General features: G+C 41.5%; 1 protein-coding gene across 2 annotated transcripts in view; it reads left to right on the plus strand.

The window, feature by feature from the left end:
* dlg5a (discs, large homolog 5a (Drosophila)) overlaps window positions 1-27522 on the plus strand; it is a 43405-nt gene that overhangs the window by 10668 nt on the left and 5215 nt on the right. For both annotated transcript variants that reach the window (XM_059359283.1, XM_059359284.1), the window contains exons 2-27: window positions 2332-2400; window positions 4052-4226; window positions 4821-4964; window positions 5755-5938; window positions 7218-7477; window positions 7785-8097; window positions 9844-10074; window positions 10884-11068; window positions 11160-11285; window positions 12454-12586; window positions 12746-12873; window positions 12962-13137; window positions 14192-14295; window positions 15489-15581; window positions 16315-17367; window positions 18615-18735; window positions 18829-18973; window positions 19297-19430; window positions 19552-19641; window positions 20853-21021; window positions 22669-22831; window positions 23593-23726; window positions 24535-24699; window positions 24816-24999; window positions 25905-26053; window positions 26789-26959. In XM_059359283.1, the coding sequence (XP_059215266.1) occupies window positions 2332-2400; window positions 4052-4226; window positions 4821-4964; window positions 5755-5938; window positions 7218-7477; window positions 7785-8097; window positions 9844-10074; window positions 10884-11068; window positions 11160-11285; window positions 12454-12586; window positions 12746-12873; window positions 12962-13137; window positions 14192-14295; window positions 15489-15581; window positions 16315-17367; window positions 18615-18735; window positions 18829-18973; window positions 19297-19430; window positions 19552-19641; window positions 20853-21021; window positions 22669-22831; window positions 23593-23726; window positions 24535-24699; window positions 24816-24999; window positions 25905-26053; window positions 26789-26959 (4999 nt within the window). The remainder of the gene's footprint in view (window positions 1-2331; window positions 2401-4051; window positions 4227-4820; window positions 4965-5754; window positions 5939-7217; window positions 7478-7784; window positions 8098-9843; window positions 10075-10883; window positions 11069-11159; window positions 11286-12453; window positions 12587-12745; window positions 12874-12961; window positions 13138-14191; window positions 14296-15488; window positions 15582-16314; window positions 17368-18614; window positions 18736-18828; window positions 18974-19296; window positions 19431-19551; window positions 19642-20852; window positions 21022-22668; window positions 22832-23592; window positions 23727-24534; window positions 24700-24815; window positions 25000-25904; window positions 26054-26788; window positions 26960-27522) is intronic.

The raw sequence follows: 27522 nt of genomic DNA on the forward strand, positions 1-27522 counted from the left end.
ACTAATGCCGTGCAGCCCCAGAGTGGTTCTCATCATGTCTGATGGAACAATATGAAATCAAAGCTGTGTGCTCGGAGCCCTTCGCAGAGTAAAAGTGTTGAGCATCAGGGAATGTCAGAACAGATTAAAAGCCTTTCCGCCCTGCTCCTCGTTCTCTCTTTTTTTTCTCACAGTCTCTCCCTCTTTGTCTCTCAAACACCCTCCCTCCTTATCTCTTTTGCGACTTAGTTAGGCTATCTCCTTTCATCTGTCCTCCTCTGCTCCATGCCTTCCCCTGGCTTCCCCTCTTCCTCCCTCCCTCTCCTCTCCTCTGTCTGCGGGGCCTAAGATGGAGTGGCTCAGTCGCACAGAGCTCATAGTTAATTAGGCTTGGCCTTGTCACACATTGAGGGCTAGAGCCAGAGTTGTAGCTAAACCCAGTGGGGAGGCAAGGACGGAGATGGAGATCTAGAACAGTTGGCGTCAATCTATTGCCGGCTGCTGACAAAGCCAGCTACCGTTCCCCGGCTCTCTTAAACCCTGTACACAGGAAGACTCTGTCCATGTGTTTGGTGTGCATTTCTCACATTAGATCAGTATCTTGCCTTACTGTGCCGTTTATGTATTTAAATGTCTTTTTTTTTTTTTTTTTTTTACAGTGTAAGCAGGACTTTCAGAAATGTATTTGCAGCTAAAATGATTTGAGATGATCACTTGTTGGGATAAAGAAAAAAAAATATTATTCTTTTGTAATATTTAAAATAAAGTATCTGGTTTAAGCTTTTCTAACATGAGAATTAACTGTTTTTACTCTAAATTATATACCTTCGGATTTTGGACAATGGACCAGACAAAACAATACATTTCAAGATGTTGCCAGGGCATTTTTGCGACGAAAGCGTTCTGTATTTCATCAAATAATTAATAAGACTTATTAATAATGAAAATTTTTGTTACTGTCCTATTTATTTATATATTTATCTTAGATAGATTCAGTATAAAGACATTTCTCGAAGTCAGAAACAAATAATAATAGTGTGACCCTCTGCAGGTCATGTGTGAAAACAACTTCAAGACTCCTGATTATAAGACAGCAAATCGTGTAGTCTGAACACTATGTCGATCTGATGACTTTGAAAGTAGTGTGATGGAAGCATTACTCATTGCAACTTTGTTTTTCTCCAAACTAAATGGGACTTTGTTATGTCTCAGATAGAGGTGGGGGGAAAAACTAGATATTTTTTGTGGCAATATTATATCGATTCATGGACGCCAAGGATCGTTTTTTTTCGAGGCAGTAGCGGGCTTACTTTTAGGAATATACTGAAGAGAAACTGGTATCATATGAAACTAGAAGATCTAAGGAATCTAAAGGCACTGTGTGTGTCAGGATATCGTGTTGGGAAGTTGTCAAAATAACGCAAAGTTTTTTTTAATGTTTCAATTAAAAAAAAATCTGAGCAGTGAAGCTTAAAGTTGAGTAAAGTTTGAGAAAATACTGCAGTTGTTGTCGTCCATACATGTTTGACATCAGTTCAGTTTAGATTGACTGAATACTTGTCCAAGTTATCTTTTTCTTTTTCCTACTGGAATCTTTTTCTACTGCTGGTTTCAGTTGGATCTCATTCACTGTATACTGTGGTGATCAGTGTGCTATCTTGTTGGAATGTAAAATGTGGGTAAAACCCATTTACTTCTCTTGGAAAATCTGAGTAGAAATTAAGCTTATATTGTACAATATAATAGATGGTGCCTTCTGCAATGAGCAACAGTCTAATAAGCAGCTTTAGAACGATTCTGTCCTTGTTGTCAACCATGTTTATGTTGCCCTTTGGAGCAGGGACTCTGCAGTATAATGGGGATCTGCATAGCCTCTCCTATGGATTGTGGTCGCCCGTGTGAAATATCCCTGAGCTTAACGGTGTGTACAGCTATTCAGATAGCAAACCATTTTCTCTCTGTCTCTCTCGCTCCCTCTCTCTCTATGTGCTTGACATAAAAAGAGAAAATCCCATTTCAGCCGTGACATTCTGCCTGTGTAGCAGAAACATACAGGGACTATACATCAAAGCAAGGCAGAGTGCACTGTGAGGGAAAGGAGGTTTAATGACGACGGCGGTCTGCTGCGATAATATAGAGCCGCTATGAAGGAGCGTTAAAGTTATTATTCCAAGTATAAACCCTACACCGAATCTATCATACGACCGTACAGGGAATATGAAGCTGACTGTGTAATACTCATTTCTGTACACATTGTACAGGCAATTAATTCAGCCGTGTGTTTAAATAGGTTAATCAATCTATCTGTGCTTTATATCTAAATGTGTCTCTTGGCTTTTTGTCTCTTGGCAGGTTCCACATACAGCGTTCTCTCCACTATGCCCTCTGACTCAGAAAGCAGCAGCTCCCTCAGTAGTGTTGGTATGTATAACGACCCAAGATGCCTGTGATGCTGTGTGTGTGTCATGCCAGGTCAGACAGGCTCTACGCTATCCAAAATAAGGCTGCTCAATTATTGCACAAACCATTATCATGATTATTTTGGTCCACATTTAAAATCACGATTATTTAAAGTGATTACTTCAGCAAAAAAATGGACAAAAGGGGTGCGCTAGAACAAGAACATCATTGTGTAACCAAAATGCAGCATAATAATAAGTTCTATGTGGATTAACCAAAATCATAGTCTGCAAAATACATGTGTTTTTTTTTCATGCACTTTTTTGATTTTAATCGAAACTTGTGAAGGGTGTAGCGTGGGCCAAAAAAATAAGCTACTCAATTTTGGGGGCAGATCTGAATCACAGGGTAGATAGACAAAATAATTTTCTCTTTTTTTTTTAAACATAGCACATGAATGCTACACAAATCCATATTTTGCTGTTAGAGTTCCTTCATGGCTGACCTCATCCCTTTCCTTTTTATTCTTGGTAAAAATACAAATATGGGAAATGGCTATCAGTGCTTTGTTTAAACAATAGCAATAAAATACAAATGGGACAATAAAAAATAAATATGACTTCCCATCTGAGGAGCACCTTAATGCACCATTGACCTTGGTGGATGTCTGCTCTCCGAGGACCATTCTAGTTGAAAATAAAATTTAATAAACTGCCCAGCCCCACTCCAAACAAACAGACCAGTGAAAAAAAGAAAATGGTCAAAGCACGCTGATATTAGTTTACTTCCTGATTGTCTGCGTGGTTAGAGTTTAGGATTTTTATTTTTCCTTTAAATCCCCCACTGGGGAAAAAAACACTCTCCTAATGTCTTCCTCTTCCCTTAAGGAAACCTTGCTTGCCTTTCTCTAGCTTTGACAAAGGTCCAAATGACTCAGCTGTGTTACATAAACCTCCAAGAGGGCGAAATGTTGAGCCAAAGATGTCTGACATAATCCTTAGATTTCCTGCCGTGGGTGCTCTTTTCAATGAAGAAAACAACCCTGAAAATGACTCCTTAATGAGGTATAATATTTTGTCAGAATCCGTCTGTTTGACAAAGTGTCAACGACGCACAGTGAGAGAGAATTCCCTTGTTATTTCAATGTTATTCTGTTGAATCATTTGGGTTTTTATTTCAGTTATGACAGGTAAAGTGGGACAGATCTTGTAAAAGATGCATAAAGCTAGGGTAAAGAAAATCAAATCTCCTTGAAAACAACTGCCACAAATGTAGTATTTCAGTTTGAGGTTATTATTCCTAAACAAAGAGTTCAGATGTTCCAAATATGAGTACTTAAATTTAATCAAAGAATACATAGGTATGTTCATTTTTAACCACACAGATACAGAAAGTACTAGAAAAGCAGTACATGTCTAAATCCAAATTCTGTATTTGTTGCTTTCATTTTCATGTCTGAAATCCAAGATCAATGTCTGCACATTTACAAACTAATTATATAGCAGGCACAATTGTTTGGGCAGGACTAAACTTGCTTGCTAATGCTAAAATTGGTTGCAAAGGTGCTCTTCGTTCTGCAAGGTGTAATCTGACTTAATGCATTACCAATAAAACTTTTCCACTATGTTTGGAGCAACAGTCCTAGCCTCTGGTAATGTGCTCACTGTTGCAGGTTCGCCAGTTAACGGCGAAGCATCCTCCCCGCCCCCCGCCATCAACGACAACAGGCCATCCGGCGACAACCTGGACACCATCTTGTTCCAGCTCCGCCAGGTGACCAGGGAGAGGGATGAGCTCCGTAAGCGTCTGGCGTTGGCATCGCCTGGGACCACCTTCGACGACTGCAGGTGCAAACGGCGGCCTCCCTGCCAAGTTTTTGTTGTTACTGCTTTTTAAACCTTCTGGTAACACTTTTATTTGGCTCATGTCTATGAATCTGTCTACTGGGACTGTAAATGCTTTTTGTGCCTAAATGAAACTCGTCAGATCCAACTATTGACTCTGACCTGAGACTCATGCTGTCAGAGCAGCAAAGTTTATGACTGGTAATGTTTGTTCTCCAACTGTTAAAGTCACTGTGATGTCAGTGTCCGTACTCTACTGTGTTTTCATCTACTAATTCTCTGCTGTCTGAAATATTGTTGACTCCACCTTGCAGAGTGAGGGCACTGACACTATCTGCTCAATTACATTTAACGTACTGTAGTTTAGTACTGCTTCATGTGCAACAGATGATATTAAGACTGCTTTGCTTACATCACTGCATACTTTTTGTATGTTGTTTACATATACTCAAAACATTTCATTCCTGACTTATGAATTCTCCTGCAGAAGAAAGTCAACTCTGTCTTTTGCATTCTCCTATCTGAGCGGTAGTCCGCCACACTTTATTACAAGGCTGCTGGATGGAGTGTTGATCCCTTGCTGCTTTTCTCCTTAAGGCCAAATTCCAAAGCCAGTCATGACTATGAGCGTCTGAAAAGTCAATGCATGAGGGCCATGGCAGATCTGCAGTCCTTACAGAACCAGCACACCAAAACACTCAAGAGGTGCGAGGAGGCTGTAAAAGAGGCTGACTTCTACCAGTAAGTGTTTCTCAAGATGCCTGTTTTTGTCTAAATTTGTACCTGGACTCATTAATGAAGTGCAAATGTCATCAGCGTAGGATGCACGTTGTGTCACCTGCCACCTGCTGCTTTTCAGTGTCGAAATAATTACATTTTATTGCATTGTTTGACTGGAATTGTAGCAAATGCTGGCATGGTGTGGCAATTAACCTAATTGAAAGAACATCCCTTGGAGCTACAGCTGGCTTTCACATTGAAAGGGAATTGGCACCAAAAAAACAAAAAAAAAACATGCATGGTTTTAAAAGCTTGGAAATGGAAGCATTTACGTGATTGAATTATTCAGCCTAAGAGCTCATAAGCTGAGGTAAAATTTCTGGAGCATAGAGACTGATCATGCGGTTAGCTGTGAGAGTGTTTGGCTAATTTGAATATTTTCTAACATGGTAGATGCAAACAAGCAGTTGTCAAATTAGGTTGGTCTTATTGTTAATCAGGTAGATATTTTACAGGGAACATGGAATGGTTGATATCACTGAAACAGAAGTTAGGGACAGTTCACCCTCAAGTCAAAAATTACACATTTTTCTCTTAGTGTAATTATTGTTTTGGTGTTAGTTGCTGATTGTTTCAGATATCTGCCATATCTGGACTGCTCGGTCTTAAACCTCTGTTTACATAATTACACCAAATCTTGCTTCCTGTTACATATATTTTCAAGTAATTTATTATATTTGCATCATTTCTTTCTCCCTGTAAATACACATATTTACTCCTCCTCCTGTCTCTGTGTGTTTCTTCCTTCCAGCATGCTGCACAGCCGCGTCTTGGGCGAACAGACTCAGCTGAAAGAGGAGATGGAGACACTCAGGAGGGACAACGCCCAACTTGTCCGAGAGCACAACCACCTAAAACAGAACTGCGAGGAGCTGAAGCGACTGCACAGTCAAGACCAGAAAGAGTTAGCAGACCTCCGGCTGCAGCAACAGCAGGTACATACACTCACACGCATACACGTGTGTGGGTGTGCGCTGTAGCCACCCAGATGTTATAAGGGCAGGAATTGCCTGTGGAGATTCACAGATGCCAGTTTCCAAAATAAAACAGCTTTTTTACCAAACATTTTTATTCTTTTGCCACATCATATTTTTGTAAATCACACATTGTGGAGCATCAAACAACATTTCTTGCTTTGTTCTAAACAGCACAAGGGTGCTGTGACCCGTATTGGACTACTATGCAGTACTGTCTCACACAGCACCCATGGGAACACTGCAGTGGTTAAGAGCACAGGGCAGCCAAGCAGAGGGAAATGCATACAGAGCACTTCTGAAAAGGGCAAGCGTAGAAGAAAAGGGCTTTGGCTTGGGCAAAGGGCACGCTGACCCATACCATGTCGCTACAAGATCAGTGGATACGCAGTGTATGCAGTGTGGACGAGGTCAATACAGCCCTCGGGTCACAGCTGCTCTGTCAGGAATCAGGAGGGCTATATCAGCAAGACCTGCAGCAATGAGACATGCAGCCTCACAGAGGATGAATAATGCAGCCTGAAGGACACACTCTTCACATAAAACACTTAATTTTTGCAGGACAGCCATTTGTTTTTTTACTTATGTGCATGAATGCAGCTCTTGAATTGAACTTGCTCTTAAAATAAGCCATTGTTTAAGCTGGCGCAGGATTTGCTTGCACTATTAAAATAGAATCCTGCCTACACATTGATGCCATCTGCTGCTAAGGTGTGGCACAGCAAATACTGGCTCAGTTCACTTTCATCTGATGGCATCAACATTTCCAACACTATTATCAGGAGTTTTATAATGATACATCAAATGGATCAGGGCAACTAATCCAATTTTATTTTTAATTATGCTTCAAATAATAATGAAAACAACATAATCGAGATAAAGCCATTATTGTGCCACATTTCTGCAATGATCCATTCGTTTTTTTGTGTATCGATTTTATTATTTGTTTTATTATAATTATTTTATTCTTTTTTTAGATATTATTAATGTAAATGTATTTATATAATTATTTGATTTTTTTTTTTTACGATTAGTTTTTCACCTGAATTATAAAATGTCTTTAAAGAGGAAGAAAATCCACTCTTAAAAAGTTTTATTTTTAAGTTCAGTAAAACAGGATGTTTCCAGAATGAATGAGTATTTGTGTTAATTATAATCTTCTTCCTCAATAATGACAAAATTAACCGTAATTAAGCCATAATCGAGCAGCTCACAGTATGACTTTTGTTGTCTTTTACAGGTAATGAGAGAGAAGGGCTCATCAGAGGTGTTAAACAAACTGTATGACACAGCGATGGACAAGCTGGAGGGCGTAAAGAAGGAATACGATGCCCTGAGCAAGCGCTACAGCGAGAAGGTGGCCAATCATAACACAGACCTGAGCCGCCTGGAGCAGGCCGAGGAGGAGAACCGGAGGCTGCAGAAGCAAACTGACGCACTGCTCAAACAGCGGGACTCGGCCATGCACTACCAGCAGCAGTACTCCACCTCGATGAGGAGGTGAAAGCATTTATCACCTAAACACATGCAGAGAACAGAACACACAAGATGAAACAGTTATTAAAACTGTTATATCACAGGAAAAATAACAACACAGATACGTAGTCAATATTGTGGTTCATGCCTGTGCTGATTCCATTGGCTTCCATCAGCGTAGCGGAGGAGTTGATGACCCAGCACCTGTACACACACATGGGCACGAGCTCTGATATGAGCTACAGAGACGCAGCAGGCAGCACATAATTTTATACGGGCATCTCATAAAATTGTTCACTGAAACGCTCACCGTCTTCCTCCGCCCTTCCAGGTTTGATTCAGTGCAGCAGGAGCTGAACAAATCCTCCGCCCAGAACAAGGAGCTGCAGAGAGAGATGGAGCGCCTGCAGTCGGAGGTGACGCGCTACAAGAACTTGCAGCTGAAGTCGGCCAAGGACTGCGAGAAGTACAAGGAGGAGAGGGACTCCGTGTTCAACGAGTATCGTCTCATCATGAGCGAGAGGGACCAGGTGATCAAGGAGCTGGACAAGCTGCAGACAGAGCTGGAGGCAGCCGAGGCCCGACTGAAAAACACGTCTTCAGAAAGAGTGGTGGCCAGTGAAGAGTTGGAGGCACTCAGACAGGTATCAGGCTCAAGAATAGATCAAATGGATACAACTTTACTTCATACATCAGTCACAGCTGATGCACTTTAATATGTGGAGTACTGCTCACAAAAACATTATGACAGCTGACAGACATTCATTTGAGACCTCCACAAAATCTCATCACACATAATTGAGTGCAGATTTTTTCAAATGAGGCATGTAAAATGAATGTATTTAATGTAAAAACTTCCCATATTGTAAAAAGTTAGATGTCTTTATCTTTTGATTGCAGTTCCAAGTGTTATATAGAACTGCGGAAGTATCAAAATGCTCAATCCACAGAGAAATGCACATTGTAGGTATTAAGAAACTGTCTTTTAACAAGTCGTCAGGACTTGTGTTGGGTTGTGATGTCCCATTTTTGAGCATACAAGCATATATACATGCTCTAGTAGAAACTTAATAAAAGTATGAATCTGAAAATGAGTATAATATGTGCTCTTGAAAGGTGTAGTTTGGCATTTTGGAACATATATTCTCTTTTGTCAAGATTTCATTACATTACATTACATTACATTACATTACATGTCATTTAGCAGACGCTTTCAAAGAGATGGCACACTACTCTGGCCCTGGCTTTGTCCAAAAGTAACAAAACTGGCTACAAACACCTCTAAATGAACTCATGTCTATGATGCTTTATTACAAAATAGTTGTGTGCTGGATTATGGACCCATTTGCAAGGCAACCATTGGAAACTCCAGGAAGTTGCCAGTCTTGGCAAAGAAATAGCCTTGTACACAACAACCCATTAAATAGCCATTTTGTTCAGTTTGGGTATGGATTGAACAAACAAAATATGATTTGTTAAATTCTTATAACCCTACCTGCTCACCAGCAGGTTAGGGGTATGGATATGGTTTGACCAAAACATTTTCTTTTTAGTCACAGCTTGTAATAAAAGAAACCAGCCAACATGCATGTATGGGCCTTTATGCAAAAGGTAAACTCTTCTAGTTTCTGAAAATATGCTTCTTTAGCATGTAGCTTAAACTCAACCTAAACAGCATCAGTTCAAACATGGCTCAGAAAAGTTTTTTTAATCATAACCTAAGCCTAACTCTGCAGCAGGCAGGTGGGTTATCAGAGGTTAAGCTATAGAGATGCTGTTAGGTGGATTTTGGTACATTTTGGATAGAACCAGAGAGCTGTTCCACCTGGTTTTCAGTCTTTATGTTCAAGTTAAGCTAACTGGCTGCTGACTCCAGCTACATATTAAACTTAGAGCTATGGGAGTGGTATTGATCTTCTCTTACTCTCAGCAAGAGAGTGAATAAAAGTATCTGTAAAATGTCAAAACCATTCCTTTTAAAGTATTCCACATTTTAGAATAAAACTGTTCTTGTCATTACTTATCAATTACAACTTCTCAACTAAGACTAACTGTCTCACTGGCAGTTACTGAGTGAACTATTTCCTCTGAGAGAATTAAATATCGACCTGTCAGGTTCTTAGTACGTCTGTTCTTGACTCGGGCCAGGCATCTACTTTTTAGTCAGAAGAACAATGGCTATTTTCTCCACTGACACTGGATAGAAATAGTTCAGCTCTGCCGCCTCCTTTTTGAAGAATAAATGCGAACACTGGTTGACAGACAAAAGAGATTCATAACTAGTGTTGGATCACTCTGCATTGGCCCTCAAATAATTTTTTCACATCGCATTAATGACTCACAGTGTTGAGATGCCCTCATTCCACTTCGGCCCCTTTGTTCCCCCACAGGAGTTGAACTCGTCACTGGTCGACCGCGACAGGGCCATCTGCGAGAGGAACGAGCTGCTGGAGAAGTACTGCCACGAGGTTAAGGACAAGGCTGAGGCTCAGAAGGAGCTGAGCCAGGCCTGCAAGGACATCGAGATGGTCCGGGAGGAGAGGGACGTGGCCCGCAAAGAGAGGACAGAGGCCATCATTCAAAGGGATCAGTTGCTCCGAGAGTACTATCAGGCCAGACAGGTAACAAACTGCACCTTAGATTTGACAGTGTAAAGTCAAAGGTTAGAGACATGATAAAGAGCTTAGTGCATTCAGGGAGCTGTCAGTTGGTGGATTACAGTATGTCAGTAGACTGACCCCTAAGCGGATTTATGTCACACCTGTGTTTGGCCACTAGATGGCCCTCTTAACAGTCATTCTACAGATCACAACTACTTCGACCCTTAAGACCTTGAAGATGAGCTGAAAGTCACACATCTGGATAGTCTGCACAATGGAAATGCAGCATGTATCATCCTCGTTTAATGGTTTATCTTACTTAGGACTGGGCGATGCGGACCAAAAGTCATATCCCGATATATTTAGGCTGAATATCGATATACGATATATATATCCTGATATTTTTATCGTAAAGTGAGAGCAAATGTTCAGTCAAAGTCAAAGCCAAATCACAAGTAGTTTTATTGAAACTGTTAAAGTGAACATAAATACTGTATAACAACAGGAGAACTTTTTTTTTTTTTTTTTAAATCAAAGCTCCATGAAGTGCACATTTAAATAATAAAATATCTTAAATAAAAATTGCCTATGAAATTAAATAGGCTAATCTTTTTCTGAAATAGATATATTTATGAAAAGAAAAACAAACATTACAAAAGAACTAAATATGACAAACCCTAGTTTGGGCAGCATTTATATATAAAATATATATTTTTTAACTATATCGATATACGCAATATGGTCTAATTCCATATCACATTGAAAAATATATCGATATATTTTTTATATCAATATATCACCCAGCCATAATCTTATTCACATATACTTAGAAACAAGATTCAGCCACCCTGGACATGGAACGAGCCAATAAGGAGATCGAGATGCTGAGGAAACAGTATGAGGCCATGTCCCAGGAACTGAAGGAGGCCACACAGGAGGCGGAGGTGGCCAAATGTCGACGAGACTGGGCCTTTCAAGAGCGGGACAAAATCGTGGCGGAGAGGGAGAGCATAAGGTCAGTCTGCATATGGGTTTATAAAGACTCCTCACAAATGTGCAATGTAGTAGAGACTCTATTCTCACATTGTTTTCCGCTCCTTTCCCAGGACTCTGTGTGATAACCTTCGGCGGGAGAGGGACCGGGCAGTCAGCGATCTGGCCGATGCCCTGCGTAATCTGGACGATATGAGGAAACAGAAGAATGATTCACTGCGAGAGCTCAAAGAACTAAAGTGAGTCTTCAACATGTTTTTGAAGCTTCAGTCATTATGCTGAAAATGAGTGGAAAGAGTCACGTAAGCAATCCAGGGAAAATCCTGCACTGAACAACATTGCCTCTATCAGGCCAACTTGGTGTGCCGTTCTGTCTTTGTCTCTATAAGCTGTTGTACACAGTGTGTGGCAAGGCGTAAGCTGTGATACTCTGCCTTTGGAGACATCATGGAGCTCAGTTGTTTGCCTGGCATCATTTCCACACGGCCAGATTAAAAGTGTAATCCCAAAAAGCGTCAGTGTTTTGGACACACATACTCAGTGGGTTTCTCACTGGCCCTGCATGTGAATGTGTTTATATTGCATGTAAAAGCTCCCTCTGCTGGCTAAAGAGAATATGACAGACATTTGTGATGGAGCATGCAGCTTGTGGTGACTTTGAGAGTTTCTTCCTCTATCCTCTATAAAGAACAATGTAAAATTGGGGTTTTAATGTCACAGCTACCCTTTAGGCATGCCTCAGTAGGACACTATATATCTTACTGACAGTTGGGCATTGTGTGCAATCTACTTTTAGTTTTCTAGTGAGTAAAGATAAATTTGATTCCCAAAACGGAAGGTGTTTGCTAGTTGGAGAAAGGAGGCAAGAAGTAAGTTTAGATGCTTATGATAATATGTTGACTCTGGGCTTAAAATCATAAGTATTTCCTTATTGCCAAATCCCATGAGGTTGATCCAACCTTGCAATGTTGAAGCCAAATGGTTACTTGACAAAAAAATGATTTATTTCCTTTTTTTTCCTTTTTGAATTTCTGAGTTTAGTCTTTGATTTTGAGTTTTTTTCTCACAAATGTACAACTTTATATTTTCAGATGATTAAAGTTTTTTCTCTTAATATTATTTTTTTCTTGTATATTTACCATTTTCATTTCATGGAATATCTATATAAATGTACAACTTTAATCTGTGAAATTCATATTTTTTTACCCTCAGAATTTACCCCCTCGGTCCTAACATGCCACCATAAGCTGGAGATGATACACATTGTAATTCTATGTGGTTTTAGTTAGAAAAGTAATTTCCAGTATACAGCCTGGTGGTGTGTGACTCTTTCCTGCTGTTGTCTCTGCCCATCCATCCTCAAGTGACTGACCTTTGACTCTGTGTGTGATGTCTTCCTCTGTTAAGGGAAAAGATGGAGAGCCAGCTGGAGAAGGAGGCCCGGTTCTGTCAGCTAATGGCCCACAGCTCTCACGACTCAGCCATCGACACAGACTCCCTGGAGTGGGAGACAGAGGTGGTGGAGTTTGAGAAAGACAGGGTAAGAGCAGTGCTCAGCTCTTATTACTGAGAATGATTTGGTGTCACGCCAGTCTCCTGAGAGCCAGTAGAACTCTCAAGTCTGTCAAAACTTGATGATATTGAAAGAAGTTTGTCAAAGGGAATGAATTTTCTGACATTAGTATTACTGCATTCACAGGACGACATGGATTTAAAGGCACTTGGGTTTGATATTGCGGAGGGGGTAAATGATCCGTATTTACCAGGAGATTGTGGAATATTTGTTACAAGGGTGGACAAAGGAAGTATCGCGGATGGAAGGTTAAGGTATGAGCTGCCTCAAGAAGCTATCCTGTGTCCTTTTTTTTCTACCAACAGTTTATTAAATCCCTCATCATCCTTCTTGTGTCTCTAGAGTGAATGATTGGTTGTTGAAGATTAATGACATGGACCTGACCAATAAGGACAGGAAGCAGGTGGTGAAGGCTGTCCTTAATGGTGGAGGATTGATTAACATGGTGGTACGAAGAAGAAAATCTCTGGGAGGAAGGCTTGTCACTCCTGTCCACATCAACCTCGTGGGACACAAAGGTATATAAAAGTGCTAAATTACTTGGCTTGACTTGTGGCTGTTAACCCTCTGAACTGCAGAACTCACTTGTAGGTTTGTAGAGCACGTTTTCTTTAAATAAATTGCCAAAGTCACACCATTTATCATAGCCAGAAACCGTAAAACGGGCATTATTGACAGATTTTCCACTTCCTGATGAACCTTGAAGACTTCATGTGTGCTGAAAAAGTTTTCAGTCAGAAAAAGCAACCAAATCTGAGCAATTGGACTAAACAGATGCTGCCAAAAATTACAATTCTGTATGTATGTGTGTGTATATATATATATATATATATATATATATATATATATATATATATATATATATATATATATATATATATACACATAAATATAATTTTTTATTTAATTTAATGTCTCTGTGATTTTTTTAATCTCTGGTATGCTTAATTTTCCCCCTGAAGGATTTCCAATTGCTCTTTCTGTGTACATTTCATCTTCCCAAAATGTACAAAAAGTTATTGTCCTTATTGAAAATCTATGACTAGCTGTGGACGTATAATTAGCCAGGTCTTTATGTATATTTTTGCAACATAAACTGTATAAAATAAAAAATTCTGCGCTCCTCAGTGCAGCTGGGGAACCATGAATGAGTTCACGGAGATGAACAGTATCTTGAGAAAATTGATAAAATCTGGACTACAGGCTGTTTACACAGAACAGAATGGAGAGGACGAGAGGTTGTAAGGAATGTAAATAGTTCAACATGTATGCTATTTGGAGCATTTAAAAAAAATATTGGTATCACTCATTGGAACTATTGGAAGTTATTGGAAAATATTCTAAACATAGATTTCCATTTCATTCTAATTTAAAATAGTAAAATAACTTATTAAATGAATTCAACTTCTGTCTTCTGATTTCTGGCCTTATAACTGTGTTAGACTACACAAAGGATATTTTGAGTTCTCCACTTTTAGCCATGATTGTGCTGTTTTCAGGTTGGTGTTCAGACAGTTAATGTTTTAATCATGCTTTCTTGTAAATCAGCCCATTTCTCCCTCTGTATTTCAGACAGTGGTATCGGTCTGGAGAGCGGCGTGTTTGTCACCGCCCTCGTCCAGGGCAGTCCAGCAGCCAGGGAAGGTTCTCTCACAGTTGGAGACAGACTCATTGCTGTGAGTCTTTCTTAGCTTCTATAAAATCCTCTTTTATTATTATTTTTTATACTCCCTCCCTCCACATATACCTCACCACACCTCACTCAAGTTCCTTTGGCTTTCTAATGCAGACCTCTTTCCATTTCACTATCCACACTCAGATAAAGTGGGATTTGGTCGAGTATGTGAAGAAGAAGGAGGAAAGTCTCCTGCTTTAATTAAATCCTCAAAAACCTGCCGCTGCAGAGTGCTAGGTGGAGCTGTCTTCACACACACGGCTGTAATATACTCGCACTTGAGCGAATGGAATGGAGAAAAGACAAGTGACAGAAATGGAACTATGCATCTCCATCTCTTCTATCTGAAAAGTGACCTTGTCTCTTAAGATTAGCATAACTCCTCCTTTAGTTTAAACTCAAGCATGAAACCTGTGCATTACCTTTAAATCCCAGAGCACTTAGATCTCCCTGCTCACCATTTAGCAGCGTAGCAGTCTCCTCCATGCAGCCAGGGAAGTGATATGCCAGATGATAGCTCAACCACAATTAGCAATGGTAAGTACAGATGATGCGTTAAGAGATCTTAATCATGGGAGAGTATCGTATTTTAACATGCCCTTGTGAATGTTAATCGCATTAGCGTATCAGGTTATATATAACTTATTAAATGCTTAATTGCGTTTGCAAAAAAAGAGTCCAGAGTGCTGAATCTGCAATGAAATATGCATGGGTTGCAATTGAATGTCTTTTGCTGAACTCTGCGGCTCAGAGGTCCTCGATAAAACGTATCCGACTTGTTCTGGTTTAAAGCAGAAAGTTCTTTCCTGAACTTTTTGTCATGATAAATCTCAGCCATAATGTATTACCCACTTTACTTTTTAATTTCTCTGACCGTCTGAAAAAATCCTCAAGACGAGCCCCATTGTGATGGAAATGTGCGGATTGCAGTGCGAGGGTTCTTCAGACTGAAATGTGCTGGCCTAGATTTTGTGTGGTTTCCTCACCACAGCAGCGAGACACATCTCAGGCCCCAGGCAATCTCGTGTTCAGGAGATATGTCACCTGTATTTGTTTGTAGATGTGCATCTATTTTAATAATACTGCCAATAGACACAGACACACACACAAACACGCCTCAGAGGAATATCAAAAAGACTAGCTTTGGTGTTAGAGGACCTGTCCTTATTTCCAGTGTCTTTCTCTACTCCCCAGATAAATGGCATTGCTCTGGATAACAAATCTGTGACAGAGTGTGAGGCTCTGTTGAGGAGCTGCAGGGACTCGCTCAGTCTCTCTCTCATGAAGGTGGGCCAAACTCATCTCTCTCTCTCTTTCTCTCTTTCTTTCTCTCGCTCTCTCGCTCTCTCGCTCTCTCTCTCTCTCTCTCTCTCCCATGCCAAAATTCAAGACCTTTTATTTCTACTTTTTATGCCCTACATAGCAGTTTTACAACTTCTTACAACTGTTTGTGAGAACTGGATTATCTTAAGCATTATCAATTATTTTGCCACATATGGCTGATGCTCAATACCCTTTAAGGTACTGACCAAAAAAACCCATGACCAAGTAGTATCTAAACTGTTCCACTCAAACTGTTTTTAATTGCTTTTAAACCCACATCTAGAAAAAATGACTATTTGTTTGGTTTTTGCTTGTAGCCAATCACCCGTCAAATCAAAGGAAAGTGCAATTGGTCCACTACAGCTGCAACCCATACAGTCTGTGGTTGGGTTAAGTCAATTGTTGTGTGTTTGATGGAGTTAGCAGTGTGGCAACTGAAATGCCACCGAAACAGCAGAAACTACTCCTCACTTATGGTGTATGATTAAAGTAATGTGGTGGGAGTGACATCTAATGCAACTGAGTTCTTCCATTAACATGATGGGTATTGAATGAAGTACAAAATTGGGTATCAAATGAAGTACAAAATTGGTGTCCGTATCAATTTCAGGGTACTGGTATTTTTAATGGTATCATAAGTTTTAAAATGATAGCCAGTTCTAGTTTTACAACATTCCTTCATCTGTCCTCCCCACAGTTCTTCCCTCACAGCACATCAGGCCAGAACATCTTTGAGAGTCTGCGCGAGTCATCAGAGAAGTCCAACGGGCGTATCCACCTGTCTGAGATCCACTCCCGGAACAGCCGCAACCTCAAACACAACAGCTCTACGCAGACCGACATCTTCTGCCCTGATGTTGGAAGCGCCAGCACAAGTAGCATCTCTGGGGAGAGGAGGAAGGTCAGGGGCGAATCTGACGAGGCGTTCAGCGACATCAGCAAGCCGTTCTCCACCGGTTCCCTCCACGCCACTAGCCTTCGGCCGGCCTCGGACCTGGGCACCGGCCGCTATGGGCTTAGTGCTTTCCAAGAGTGCTGTCCCTACACAAAGGCCCCTTCCTCCTTGCCCTTTGAACCTGTTTCTGCCTCAGACTGCATCACAATGGAGACGACCCTGGAGAAGAAGCACAGTGGGGGCACGTGGCCCAAGATGATGGTGGGGGGTATGTCGGTGGCACCAGATAACAGCAGTCCAGTCACAGCAGCAGCCCAGCTCTCCATCTACAAATCGCCCAAACAGAGGAAGTCCATCTTCGACCCAGACACTTTCAAACGCCCAGAAACACCTTCCTCTAAGATGGAGTACATGGCAGCCAATCAGATTGCAGCAGTAGCCGCCGCCGCTGCAGCTTCCCACTCCCCGCAGCCTTCGAAGACAGAGTCTCTCTCCTCCTCATCCACCCCTACTCCAACCCCTCCAACCCCACCCACTCGCAGTGACTCCTTTAAGTTCAAACACAAACATCAAAGCAGCTCTGCCTCCGACTGCACCATCACCTCAGACGGCAAGGGAGAGGCTGCCATCTCCATGGCAGCAGGAGAGAGCAGAGAGAGGAGCGAGCGAGAAAGGGACAGGAATGGAAACCACTATTTCCTGGACGGCAAGGTCCTCACCTCGAGGAAGTCGTGTGATGAGGACATCGGCCGAACCAGAGGGGAGGAGCCAGAGGTGAAGAGGCCTCGGCCTAAATCTGCCCCCGCCCTTCGACGTAGGATGACCCCCCAGACCATCACTCTTCCCTCTTTCCAAGTAAGTCCAGAGATGCAGCACAGCACTGTGTGTTACAAAGTTTTAGTCAGTCTCAAATAAACCTTTTTGTGGTGGTTAGGCGTCTATTCACTTTTTTAGAGTTTAGAATTAAAATGCCTTAGGATATTATGAGTATTTAAAGCCATGCACTATTATGTCTTATAAGTTGTAGCAGCATTTTTTCAGCTGATACCATTTGTTTCACAGATTTGGTGCTAAGTTTAGCCATTGACTGTTTGACCACTCAAGGATTTGTAGAAGTTGCCCAAAATCCAGCCAAAATACAATTTTAAGATACAAAGACCTTGAGGGACATCATAGAAAAAAACTCATTGCGATTCTTGTAATACATTCATTTGATACATCTCAGGATTTCTGCAAGAATTTGTTTTATATGGTGATTGGATGGCAGGCACTTCTGTTACGATAACTGCAGAGAAACCCCCTTTTTGTCAATCTACCTAGCTAAATCTATATATCTTCTGAATGCTCTAGGTCTCCAGCTTGTGGTTGTAAAGTTCCACAAGGCTGTGATTAGCCTTGAGGTCACAACAGCTCATTTTCATACAGTGAGTTTAAAAAAAAGAGTCTCAGACATCCAGTCTTCCCAATGAAAGCAGTTCCAAGACTGTTTAGGGACGCCAGTATGCAGTATGCAGTATGCTGCAACCTTTAATAAAGACAGTAATGACACTCGGTGTTGCAGTTGCAGGTCTTAGAGAGTTGAAAGACTTTATGTGGTGCATTTGACTGAGAGTTAACTTTGCGTGATCCAATTGAAGGCAGTTTGTTTCATAGCTTCTTTAATAAAAAGATAAAAACAATGTATTTAAGAAATGTTTGAATTCAAAATGAGACCAACATTTCAAATCATCCCAGCGGGCCAAAGCATCCATTTTGTAATAGAATTTACAGCCCCGTCAGAGTTATACCTCTGGGACTTGCCTCTTAGCCAGCGTGTCAGAGTGATTGATGCTCCTGCACTCGTACAGCTCCCCATCCCAGGAGCTGAGTCAGTGCCTGGGGCTCACACAGCCGTGCCTGGCTACCTCTTCAAGCCCCGAAGCACACAGGAGAACGCAGTGGGGATAAATGTTCATTTTACTGTTGCGGGATGCTCATGCTGTCATTTTTCTCATATGGTACTTGTCTCCAGCAAAGGGTGGAGGATTTCTCCTAAGACATAATGGTGTTTTGTTACCCTGCAGGGAAAATGGTAACCGTTTGTTTTCTGTCATTCATCACAGAGCTACTCTAACGACGAGCACTCGCCGGAGCCCAGGGACATGCTGCGTTCCTCCCCCAGCCGCTCCCACAGGCACAGCGTCGGCTTCGTCCCCACAGTCTATAACGGCACCCTACCTCCTAGTGAGTTTGTCAAATGTTTACATAAACACACGCTCGCACGCTCCCACCATAATCACAGCCTCCCTCTCTAACATGGCGGTGTGTGTCTGTCAGATTCAGCCCACCGAGGTCTGGCTCCTTGCCCCGCTGTGACGGCCGTGATGAGGAATCCAGTGTACACGGTGCGCAGTCACCGCGTTCATACCAGCAACTGTCCATCTGTCGCCTCCCAGATATGTCACCAGCACACCCACACCAGGTTACCTCCTTTTCACACTCACCATGGCTTTAAGTTTACTTCTTTAATTCTCTGTTTCTGACGGGGGCCTGTTATGATGACTAATATTTCTTAATTAGCCTGTTTCCGAAAGGCAGAATCACATAATTAAATTTGGGTTAGGATGGAAAAGAATTTCCTTAATATTATACAGTTGTGATTTAGTTCAGCTCATCAATTTAATTAACTCTGAACTGTGAAATATCTTGCATGTTCAAATAATTGTATAAGCATTGTCCGCATAATTATACAAGTCTTTTCCTAAGGCTTTTTTTGTGTGTGTGTGTGTGTGTGTGTGTGTGTAGCCCACAACACCAGGGTCGTCTGAGCCTGGATCTGAGCCAGCAGAAGCGCACGAGCGACTACTCTGAATCCTCATCGTCACGCAGCAGCAGAGCTTCACACGGTACAAACTCACTGCCCTCCAGCGCACGACTCGGTCAGTCTGACACTCATGCACGCACTCACACACACATAAAGGTCACAGACTTGGTGCCCTTTCTCTTTTTGGATATTATGTTACAGCATTCATTCCTGTATCATCTCATCCCTCTGCGCAGGTTCTTCCAATAATGTCCAGTACCGCACAGAGAGGATCAAAATCCCTTCCACTCCCCGCTACCCCCGCTCCATGCTGGGGTCAGACAGAGGTACTGCGCTCATTAGTGAAAACACACTTCACATTCACCACAGGAGTATTAAAACACTTAAGAGCCTCTTAGATCAGACAACTCAGAGCTATAGATCAGGCCATATTTTCTCCTTTCTATTTGACCTGGATTAACTTTGTCAGTCTTGCTGAATTGTAAGATCAACGTCTTCTAAAGTTTTACAACACCGACGGAAGAAAAACCTTAAATGTCATCCTCAGATGTGGAAATCTCAAACACCTGAATTGGTCAGTTTTGATCATCAGTGACTACATTTACATGCACACTATTATTTTTTGATATGGCATGTTCCGTGTGGATATTCCCTTATTCAGAATCTGCATTTTTTTCCAATGAAGACATATGGGATATGGTGATATTCTTCAGGTTCCATGCCCAAACAAAAGCCCACATTTTGGGTCTGAAGTAGAAACGCACCTAATTTTAAACATTATGAAAGACTTGAATATTACTCTGAATAAAATATGCTTTGGTGCAAAGAAGCACAATTGCATTAACCGTTCTAAATGTTCTGCTTGTCCTAATTTTGGACTGATGAATAACCTGTTACATTGAACACTTTGGTCAGATTATTTTCTTTTTGGAATAAGGGCAAACACTGAATATTTTGTACATGTAAATGAAGTCAGTTTAAGCCATTTGTAAACATGTTTAAATTCTTCTGTCTCTTTAGCATTTGGTTACAACCAAAATATAACATATTTTGCATTATGACACATTGTTTTATCTCTGCTGCAGAAGGTATTTATCTGCATCCTGAGTGGTCAGACAGTGTTCAGACAAAAAATAAATGTAATGGTGTAAATAATCTCCAGGCAATTGAAAATCGAATTACCTAAACCTCGTCCTCAGGTGGTTTGAACTCATTTTTTGAATTACTGTGAAAACGGTGTAATTCAAAGGTTCTTTAATAAATCGAAGCTTCCACTTGCAGACATAGAAACCAAAAGCAATAAACAGTCGGGTAGCAATATCCTTGCCCCAGATCCACAAATATCCTAACACTTTGACAAGTCAGGCGAGGTGTTTACTGTCCTTTTTATAAAAAATCTATTTATCAAGTGAAGTTGCAGTTCTAGTCAGACTTCAGTGTGTATTACAGGAATGTATCTTCATGTGAATGCATATGTCTTCTTATACTACACACACCCTGATTTTCTCCCTTTCTACTTGTCCTCCCCTAAACCCAGGCTCCCTTTCACACTCTGAGTGCAGCAGTCCCAGTCTCATCACACCTCCACAGTCGCCACTTAATCTGGAGACTTCTTCGTTTGCCAGCAGCCAATCACAAGGCTCCATTTCCACATTACCTCGGATCTCAGTCAGCCCTGTGCCAATAGGGGAGCGCAGGAAAGACAGGTATGACGAACACGAGTGCTGACACTGACTGTTGACTGAAACATTTACATTTAAAGTTGCTTTTCACAGATGACCTGTTCAGAATATTAATCAGAAGGTTGTTATTGGTGTCTAGTTAATCAGTGCAGATGTTGTTACAGGATACAGAGAAACTGGCTCTACAAATGGTGTAGATGTTGGGTGAATGATTGAGAGTATGATTATAAGGATCACTTCAGAAGCGGGTATGATATGGCCTACGACTGCCCTAAGGGATCCTCTTAGGCTATTTCAAAAGGCGTTGCCAGGCAACAGGTCTATCCTGGTCACAGCTGTGCAATCCCTCATTGAAATTCAGATTGAAATCCTATTAAAACTCTCAATATTTCTTTTGGAAACCTCTTGTTGTTTGTAGAAAAAAAAAAGTACCGGTCATTTGCCACTGTGCTGTAATATTTCTGTCCCGATTTGTATCGCCAACACCTCTCAGCCTTATACACTGTTACTGTCTCTGTATGATATCTGTCCTCCATTCTGCTCTTTATCTTCCTCCCCGCCTCTCTGCAACCTCCCGCTTCCAGATCTCTTTACCGTAACCGATCTTTTCTAAGGATTCCTCTGGCTGCAAGGCCGAGGTTTTCCTCTCTCAGGAGCCTCAGGTTCGTTCTTCCTCACAGTGCTACAAACAAGGGAATGTCCACCACCCTCTCCCCCCACCCCCAACTTCACGTCGTTCACATGCTTCCGTGCAGTTGGGTAGATAATGCAGGGGAGCAGAATAGTCTTGTACAGTTTACATGCACCATACGGAATTTGTGATGTTTTTCACCCTCCACAAGAGTGCGGTTAGTTATTCAGTTTAGCTCTTTGCATGCCACAATATTGGTGCATAAGGAAACCAAAAAAATAGAACCTGATTGGCTCTACTTGCTGAACTTCAAATGTTCAGTGTTAATATGTGTGCACTTGTCTCCCTCCATGTTGGAAAGCCCACTTGAATCTCAGATATTGCATGCGGTGTCCATGCCCCATGATGACGACATGGTCAACATGCATGTTTGTGTTTTGGCCCTAAGCCAAGTCACCTTTTAGTCTGCAGTATGTATGTTATGCAATGGTATTATTATTCAGCCTCAAGCTTCTGGGTCATGGTCTTGTTTGTACACCACCACTCTGTTTACCCCTGTCTCTGGCTGCTAATCCATTCCTCTTATCTGCCTTCATGGAATTGTATACCATGTCCAAAGCCAACTTGTGATGAAGACACAAAAAAGTCCATGCAAACCTCCCCCATGTGAATGGATTTCACTCCGCCTGTGCTTTTATGATGTTGCACACAGTGTATCTAAACCTGTCCAGGTTCTTCTGTAAGTAAAGTGGCGCTCTGGAGAGATCAGTTTACAGGCCTGGAGGGAATTATAAACTCACGCGCTAGAATATTTTAAACACAAATCAGTCCTTCTATTGACAGTGTTTATAAATTGAATCAGATATGATGTTGTATAACTACAGCAAAACCTAGGTAGCAAGCAACTCTCCAGAGCTGTAAATAAGTTGGTGAGTCCAACTGTGAAGTCACCTCACCCTCTCAATGTGCTCCTGTGTGGCACCCTATCTGCGCCTTTCTGAGATGCCACCCATTTATATGCTTTCCTCTTCTCCCACCAGGCCATACTTGGAGGAACCCCGCAATGTCATTGTGCACAAAGGCGCAGAGCCTCTGGGCATCTCCATCGTCAGCGGGGAGAACGGAGGAATCTTTGTGTCTAAAGTTACTGGAGGTAGCATCGCCCACCAGGCGGGATTGGAGTATGGAGACCAATTACTGGAGGTATGAACAGCCTACTGTATGTCGAAAAGGTTACAGCTCGGAGCAGCAGAAATAAAGAATGCACTGTCAGACTGCTCCTGTTCTGCTCCTTGACAAGCATCCAATACTGATGCTACAAATATATGTTTGCTCCTTTTTGATGCCTTCTGTACATTTACTCTATGGCTTCACAGCCTGGAAGACGAAGAAGAAGTTTGCCTTTTGTTGTTGTTTTTTTTGCTCTGTTTCTTGTTTCTTCTTTAAATCCATTTTCAAACATATCTGTTTTTTAAGTAGGGCATTCATGGAAATTATCAAGACTTTTTCCTTTATAATAGTCGAAGCTCAGAGAGATTTAATCAAGACAGATTTTCACTTCAGTGGTAGCAAGAAGACATCCCCTTGATCTATAACTCACTATAATCCTGATTAACTGTCAGTGACTCATGTGCATGCATCATATAGATAAAACAAAGATAAAGTAAATATAAATTAGTGCATTACATAACCAGAATAAAGCATGCACTGCTGTAGCAATTTAGAACTTCAGAATACAGATGCTGCAAGGCAAATATACACCTAGCATATAACATAAGAGTACACACTCTTTCACAGAGTGTAAAACTAATCCCTTATTAATTCTCATGGGTCTCTTTTCCACCGAGTACTACTAATGACTTAAAACCTGTAATAGACCCAGCAGATTCTGTTTATATCTCTGCAGTTCTTCAGTGACTCCCTCTCCACTAAACTGCCTAACCACACTGTTTTTCCTTTATTAGTATAATGGCATCAACCTGCGGAATGCTACGGAGCAGCAAGCTCGTCTCATCATCGGCCAGCAGTGTGACACCATCACCATCATGGCCCAGTACAACCCACACATGTACCAGCTGGGCAACCACTCTCGCTCCAGGTAACATGATGTGTCTTGTAGGTGTTCAGTGCGGGGTTAGCCCCTGGTGTGCTGCTCGGCCACTTCCTGAATCACTTCCAGTAAGCGTTTCAGTTTAAGAATGATGTGGATATTTATAGTGTTTTTTTATACCGCCAGGTGCTCTGTAGGTTGTTTTTTTTTATAGCAGTAAGACCAGATGATACAGTTTCATTGCCTTCACATTGTTTTTTTTAGCTGAATGAACTTAAAGAAATCTCTGAAACAGCACTTCACCCATGTGCCAAGTTCAACCATGATGCCGGGATGCATGAAGCTGGGATGCTGTGTAAAATGTAAATAAAAAACAAAGTTTATAAGTTTGAACATAAGATATATCCTCTTTGTACAGTTTGTGATTTAATATGTCACAAAGAGTTAAAAAATGATTGCATTCAGTTTTATTTACATTTTAGATAACATCTCAACATCCCAAAAATATGTAATTAACTATATAGCTGTAAATCTTTAAATATTATACACAATTTTCATGATTCAGTCCAACATATACTAGATACTGGTACGATAATTAAGGGTAAAAAAAATATTGAAACATAGTCTGAAACTAAGGACTTAAATAATAGATATGTGGTTACTGTTACAAAACTGTGTCGACCTTTTTATGTCTTTTATTAGACATTTAACAGTGGAAATATAAACCTGTCGGTGCTCTTTGATGCACAAAGTATGTAATGGAGTCACTGTTTTTAATTAACCACTACTGTGAAGTACATTACACAAAGCTGTGTGTAATGCAGTTAAAATGTTCCTATTGTTGCTTTTTGTGCAGCTCCCGTCTGGAGCCAGTCAGCACTCAGTCGACTCCCCAGGGGAGCGGAGCTGCCACCCCCGACAATCACTCCACCATAGATACACTCAGCGAACAGGATGAGGGCACGCTCACTCCTTCCTCCAAGCAAACCACACCCACTACGAGTCCCCATAATTTCATCAGGTAAACTCCTCCACAAACACGAATATAACCTCACCATGATAATAAGTTGGCTTTGAGAGAAGTGCTTGCTCCCTGCTATATCCTTACTATCCGATAACTCTGTTGTTGTCCTGTAGAATGCCTTCTGAGGGCAGCAGGAAGGTGGGTGAGCCACGGCTTGTGACGGTGCGCAGGCCTGGGGTGGAGGTTGGAGTCACGCTCTGCGGAGGGAACCTACGGGGCGTTTACATAGAAAGCCTGGATGAGGACAGTCCTGCCAGAGGTCCTGATGGGCTGCTTCCTGGGGACCTCATTCTGGAGGTGTAGTCTCTTGTCTTTTACTCTGTTTTGCTTCGGTTAGAAAAAGTATCCAAATCCAAGCCTAAAATAGTAATATTTCATCAAAATTATTATCCTACATGTCTCGTTTGACATCATCCAATAAATAAACTGTTTGCACTAAAAGGATCCTGTAAAGAACATTAAATGATCTGCCCTGAAGACCAACATTATTTGATTGATTTTTGGCTGGTGTATTTACAGTTACTTGACCATATGAATTGTCTTTATTGAGTTAGACGTGTAACTGGAGAGACAGTTCTTTTAAAGTGGGACTTGTATTCAATTTTACAAATAATAATAAAGTAATAAAGTAATAGCTGTAGATTTTTATAAGACACTAAAGAGTTGCAGCTGTAATATCAGTTTTCTAAGTGATCTCAAAGCTAAACTCTTATAACAAGATGTTGTGAAGCACTGTTGCTTTAGACTCGAGCGCTGCCAGAAGGCACTCTGAATTTCTTTTATCCTGCCTGTCATTGTTCCTCATTGATCTTCTCCTAATCTGCTCTCTCTTTCACTCCACATTGGTGATCCATTCAGAGCACCGCAAACTCATAGCAGACAATTCGTGGCATGCTCCCACTTAGCTCCCCTCCACAAAGGGCCTGCTATCTGAATTGCCATGCAGCTTTGTCATTAGGCTGCACAGCATCGGTCTGTCCTTCAATCTCCCATCTTGTTTGTGTTCTCCCCCCCATACATGGCACAAATCAATACTGTGACACTTTAATACAGCTGAAAGCTTGGAGGAAATGTCGCTGTTTACTAGTGGACCCTTCGCAGGCACAGCAAATGAATGCACATATGAGCGAAAACACTCACAAACCTGATTCAATTTCTCATGATGTGAAAGTCACTTTCCCCTTTTTTCCTTTGTCTTTCAGTACAACTCGGTGAATATGAAGAATAAGACAGCAGAAGAGGTGTACGTCGAGATGCTGAAGCCTGCAGAGACGGTCGTAATCAAGGTGCAGCATCGGCCGGATGACTTCAGCACGCTCAAAGATGTTCCAGGAGACGGCTTTTATATTAGGTACATGCATTTAAACGCATTACCCATACACGCACGCACATGACTGTCGGGCGTTTATGTGTAACAGCTCTGTAAAAAGACCACACTAATTTTCCCCAAGCAGCTTCATCTCTGTCCATGCTGCTATATATAGAACCACCACTGGAGCGCCCCTTGGACAAGCTGCAATCTTTCTCATCTAACCAATTATGTCCCAGATCCACCATGTGACTGCAATGCTGCTAATCACACCACGAATTTAGGTTATCTAATCTCTCTATTCACTACGCACCAGCAGCCAACACCTCATCCATTTTAGTGCTCAGTGTGTTCCAGGCCATTAGAAATACACTGTATATGAATGGAAAATGAAGCTCTAAAATAGTCACGTTTTATTGTTGGGAGTCTGTCTGGGCGTGTTGCCGCAGCTGCCGCAGTCACTTGTCATATAGGCAAGTGGGCTTGTGATGTCATCCGCAGTAAATACACTCAGCCCGGCTGGCTGTCACAGATAGGCTGCTCGGGAATGACTTACGAGGCTCCAACGCGAAGCAAGCAAGGCCTATACTGTCAGTAGATAAACTTTCTCTTTCTTACCCCCCTTCTATCTGATTCTCCATCGTGTTCTCTTCACACCTTCCTTGTCTGATACCTCACCTGTGCTTTCACTTCATCAACTTTTCTGCTCCTCCGCTCCCGCGTTCTGCCCTACTCCTCATAACTCCCCATCTATCTTTGTCTCTCCTCTCTCAACAGAGCACTTTACGACCGAGTGGGGGAGGCCGAGGGGGACCTCAGTTTTAAGAAGGATGACATCCTGTACGTGGATGAGTCTTTACCAAAGGGCAGCTTTGGGACGTGGATGGCCTGGCAGCTAGACGAGAACGCACAGCAGATCCAGAGGGGGCAGATCCCCAGCAAGTACATGTGGGTGGAGAATGCAACGCACACTTACACACATACATTTTTTGAGCTAGAGGACAGTTTGTAACAGCTGTGACAACAATCTGTGCCATACTGCTGAAGTGTAGGAATCACATGTAATGTCACTTCTCTTCCATATGTTTTGGAGTGTCCGTATGCACTTACGGCAAGGTCATGTCGTCCTCTTATCGTGTGTCTCTGTCGACATGCATTAATGGTATGAAACAAAAGTCCATTCTTAGGTGTTTTAAGTATTTTTATTGTGAAGCATCCTTTTCAAAGATAACATGGTATCAACATGTTTCTTTTTCATATAAACAAATATGATGTCAAGAAAATGAAGAAAAACCCAACAAGTAGCCAATAACAATTCATTCTAAATGCTAAAATCAATAAAGATTTATTATTATCCTGTACCAACTATAACTCTGGAATTACCTGCCTAACCTAAACCATTGCTCTAACCTTAGTGCAACAAATCATGTCCTGACATTCTTAAATCACCTCACATGTCAAAAATGTAATGTTTTTACAACCTTATCAAGCTTAAACATCTCTAAAACAGA

The sequence above is a fragment of the Centropristis striata genome, chromosome 20 (assembly GCF_030273125.1).
Source record: "Centropristis striata isolate RG_2023a ecotype Rhode Island chromosome 20, C.striata_1.0, whole genome shotgun sequence".
Lineage (NCBI taxonomy): Eukaryota > Metazoa > Chordata > Actinopteri > Perciformes > Serranidae > Centropristis > Centropristis striata.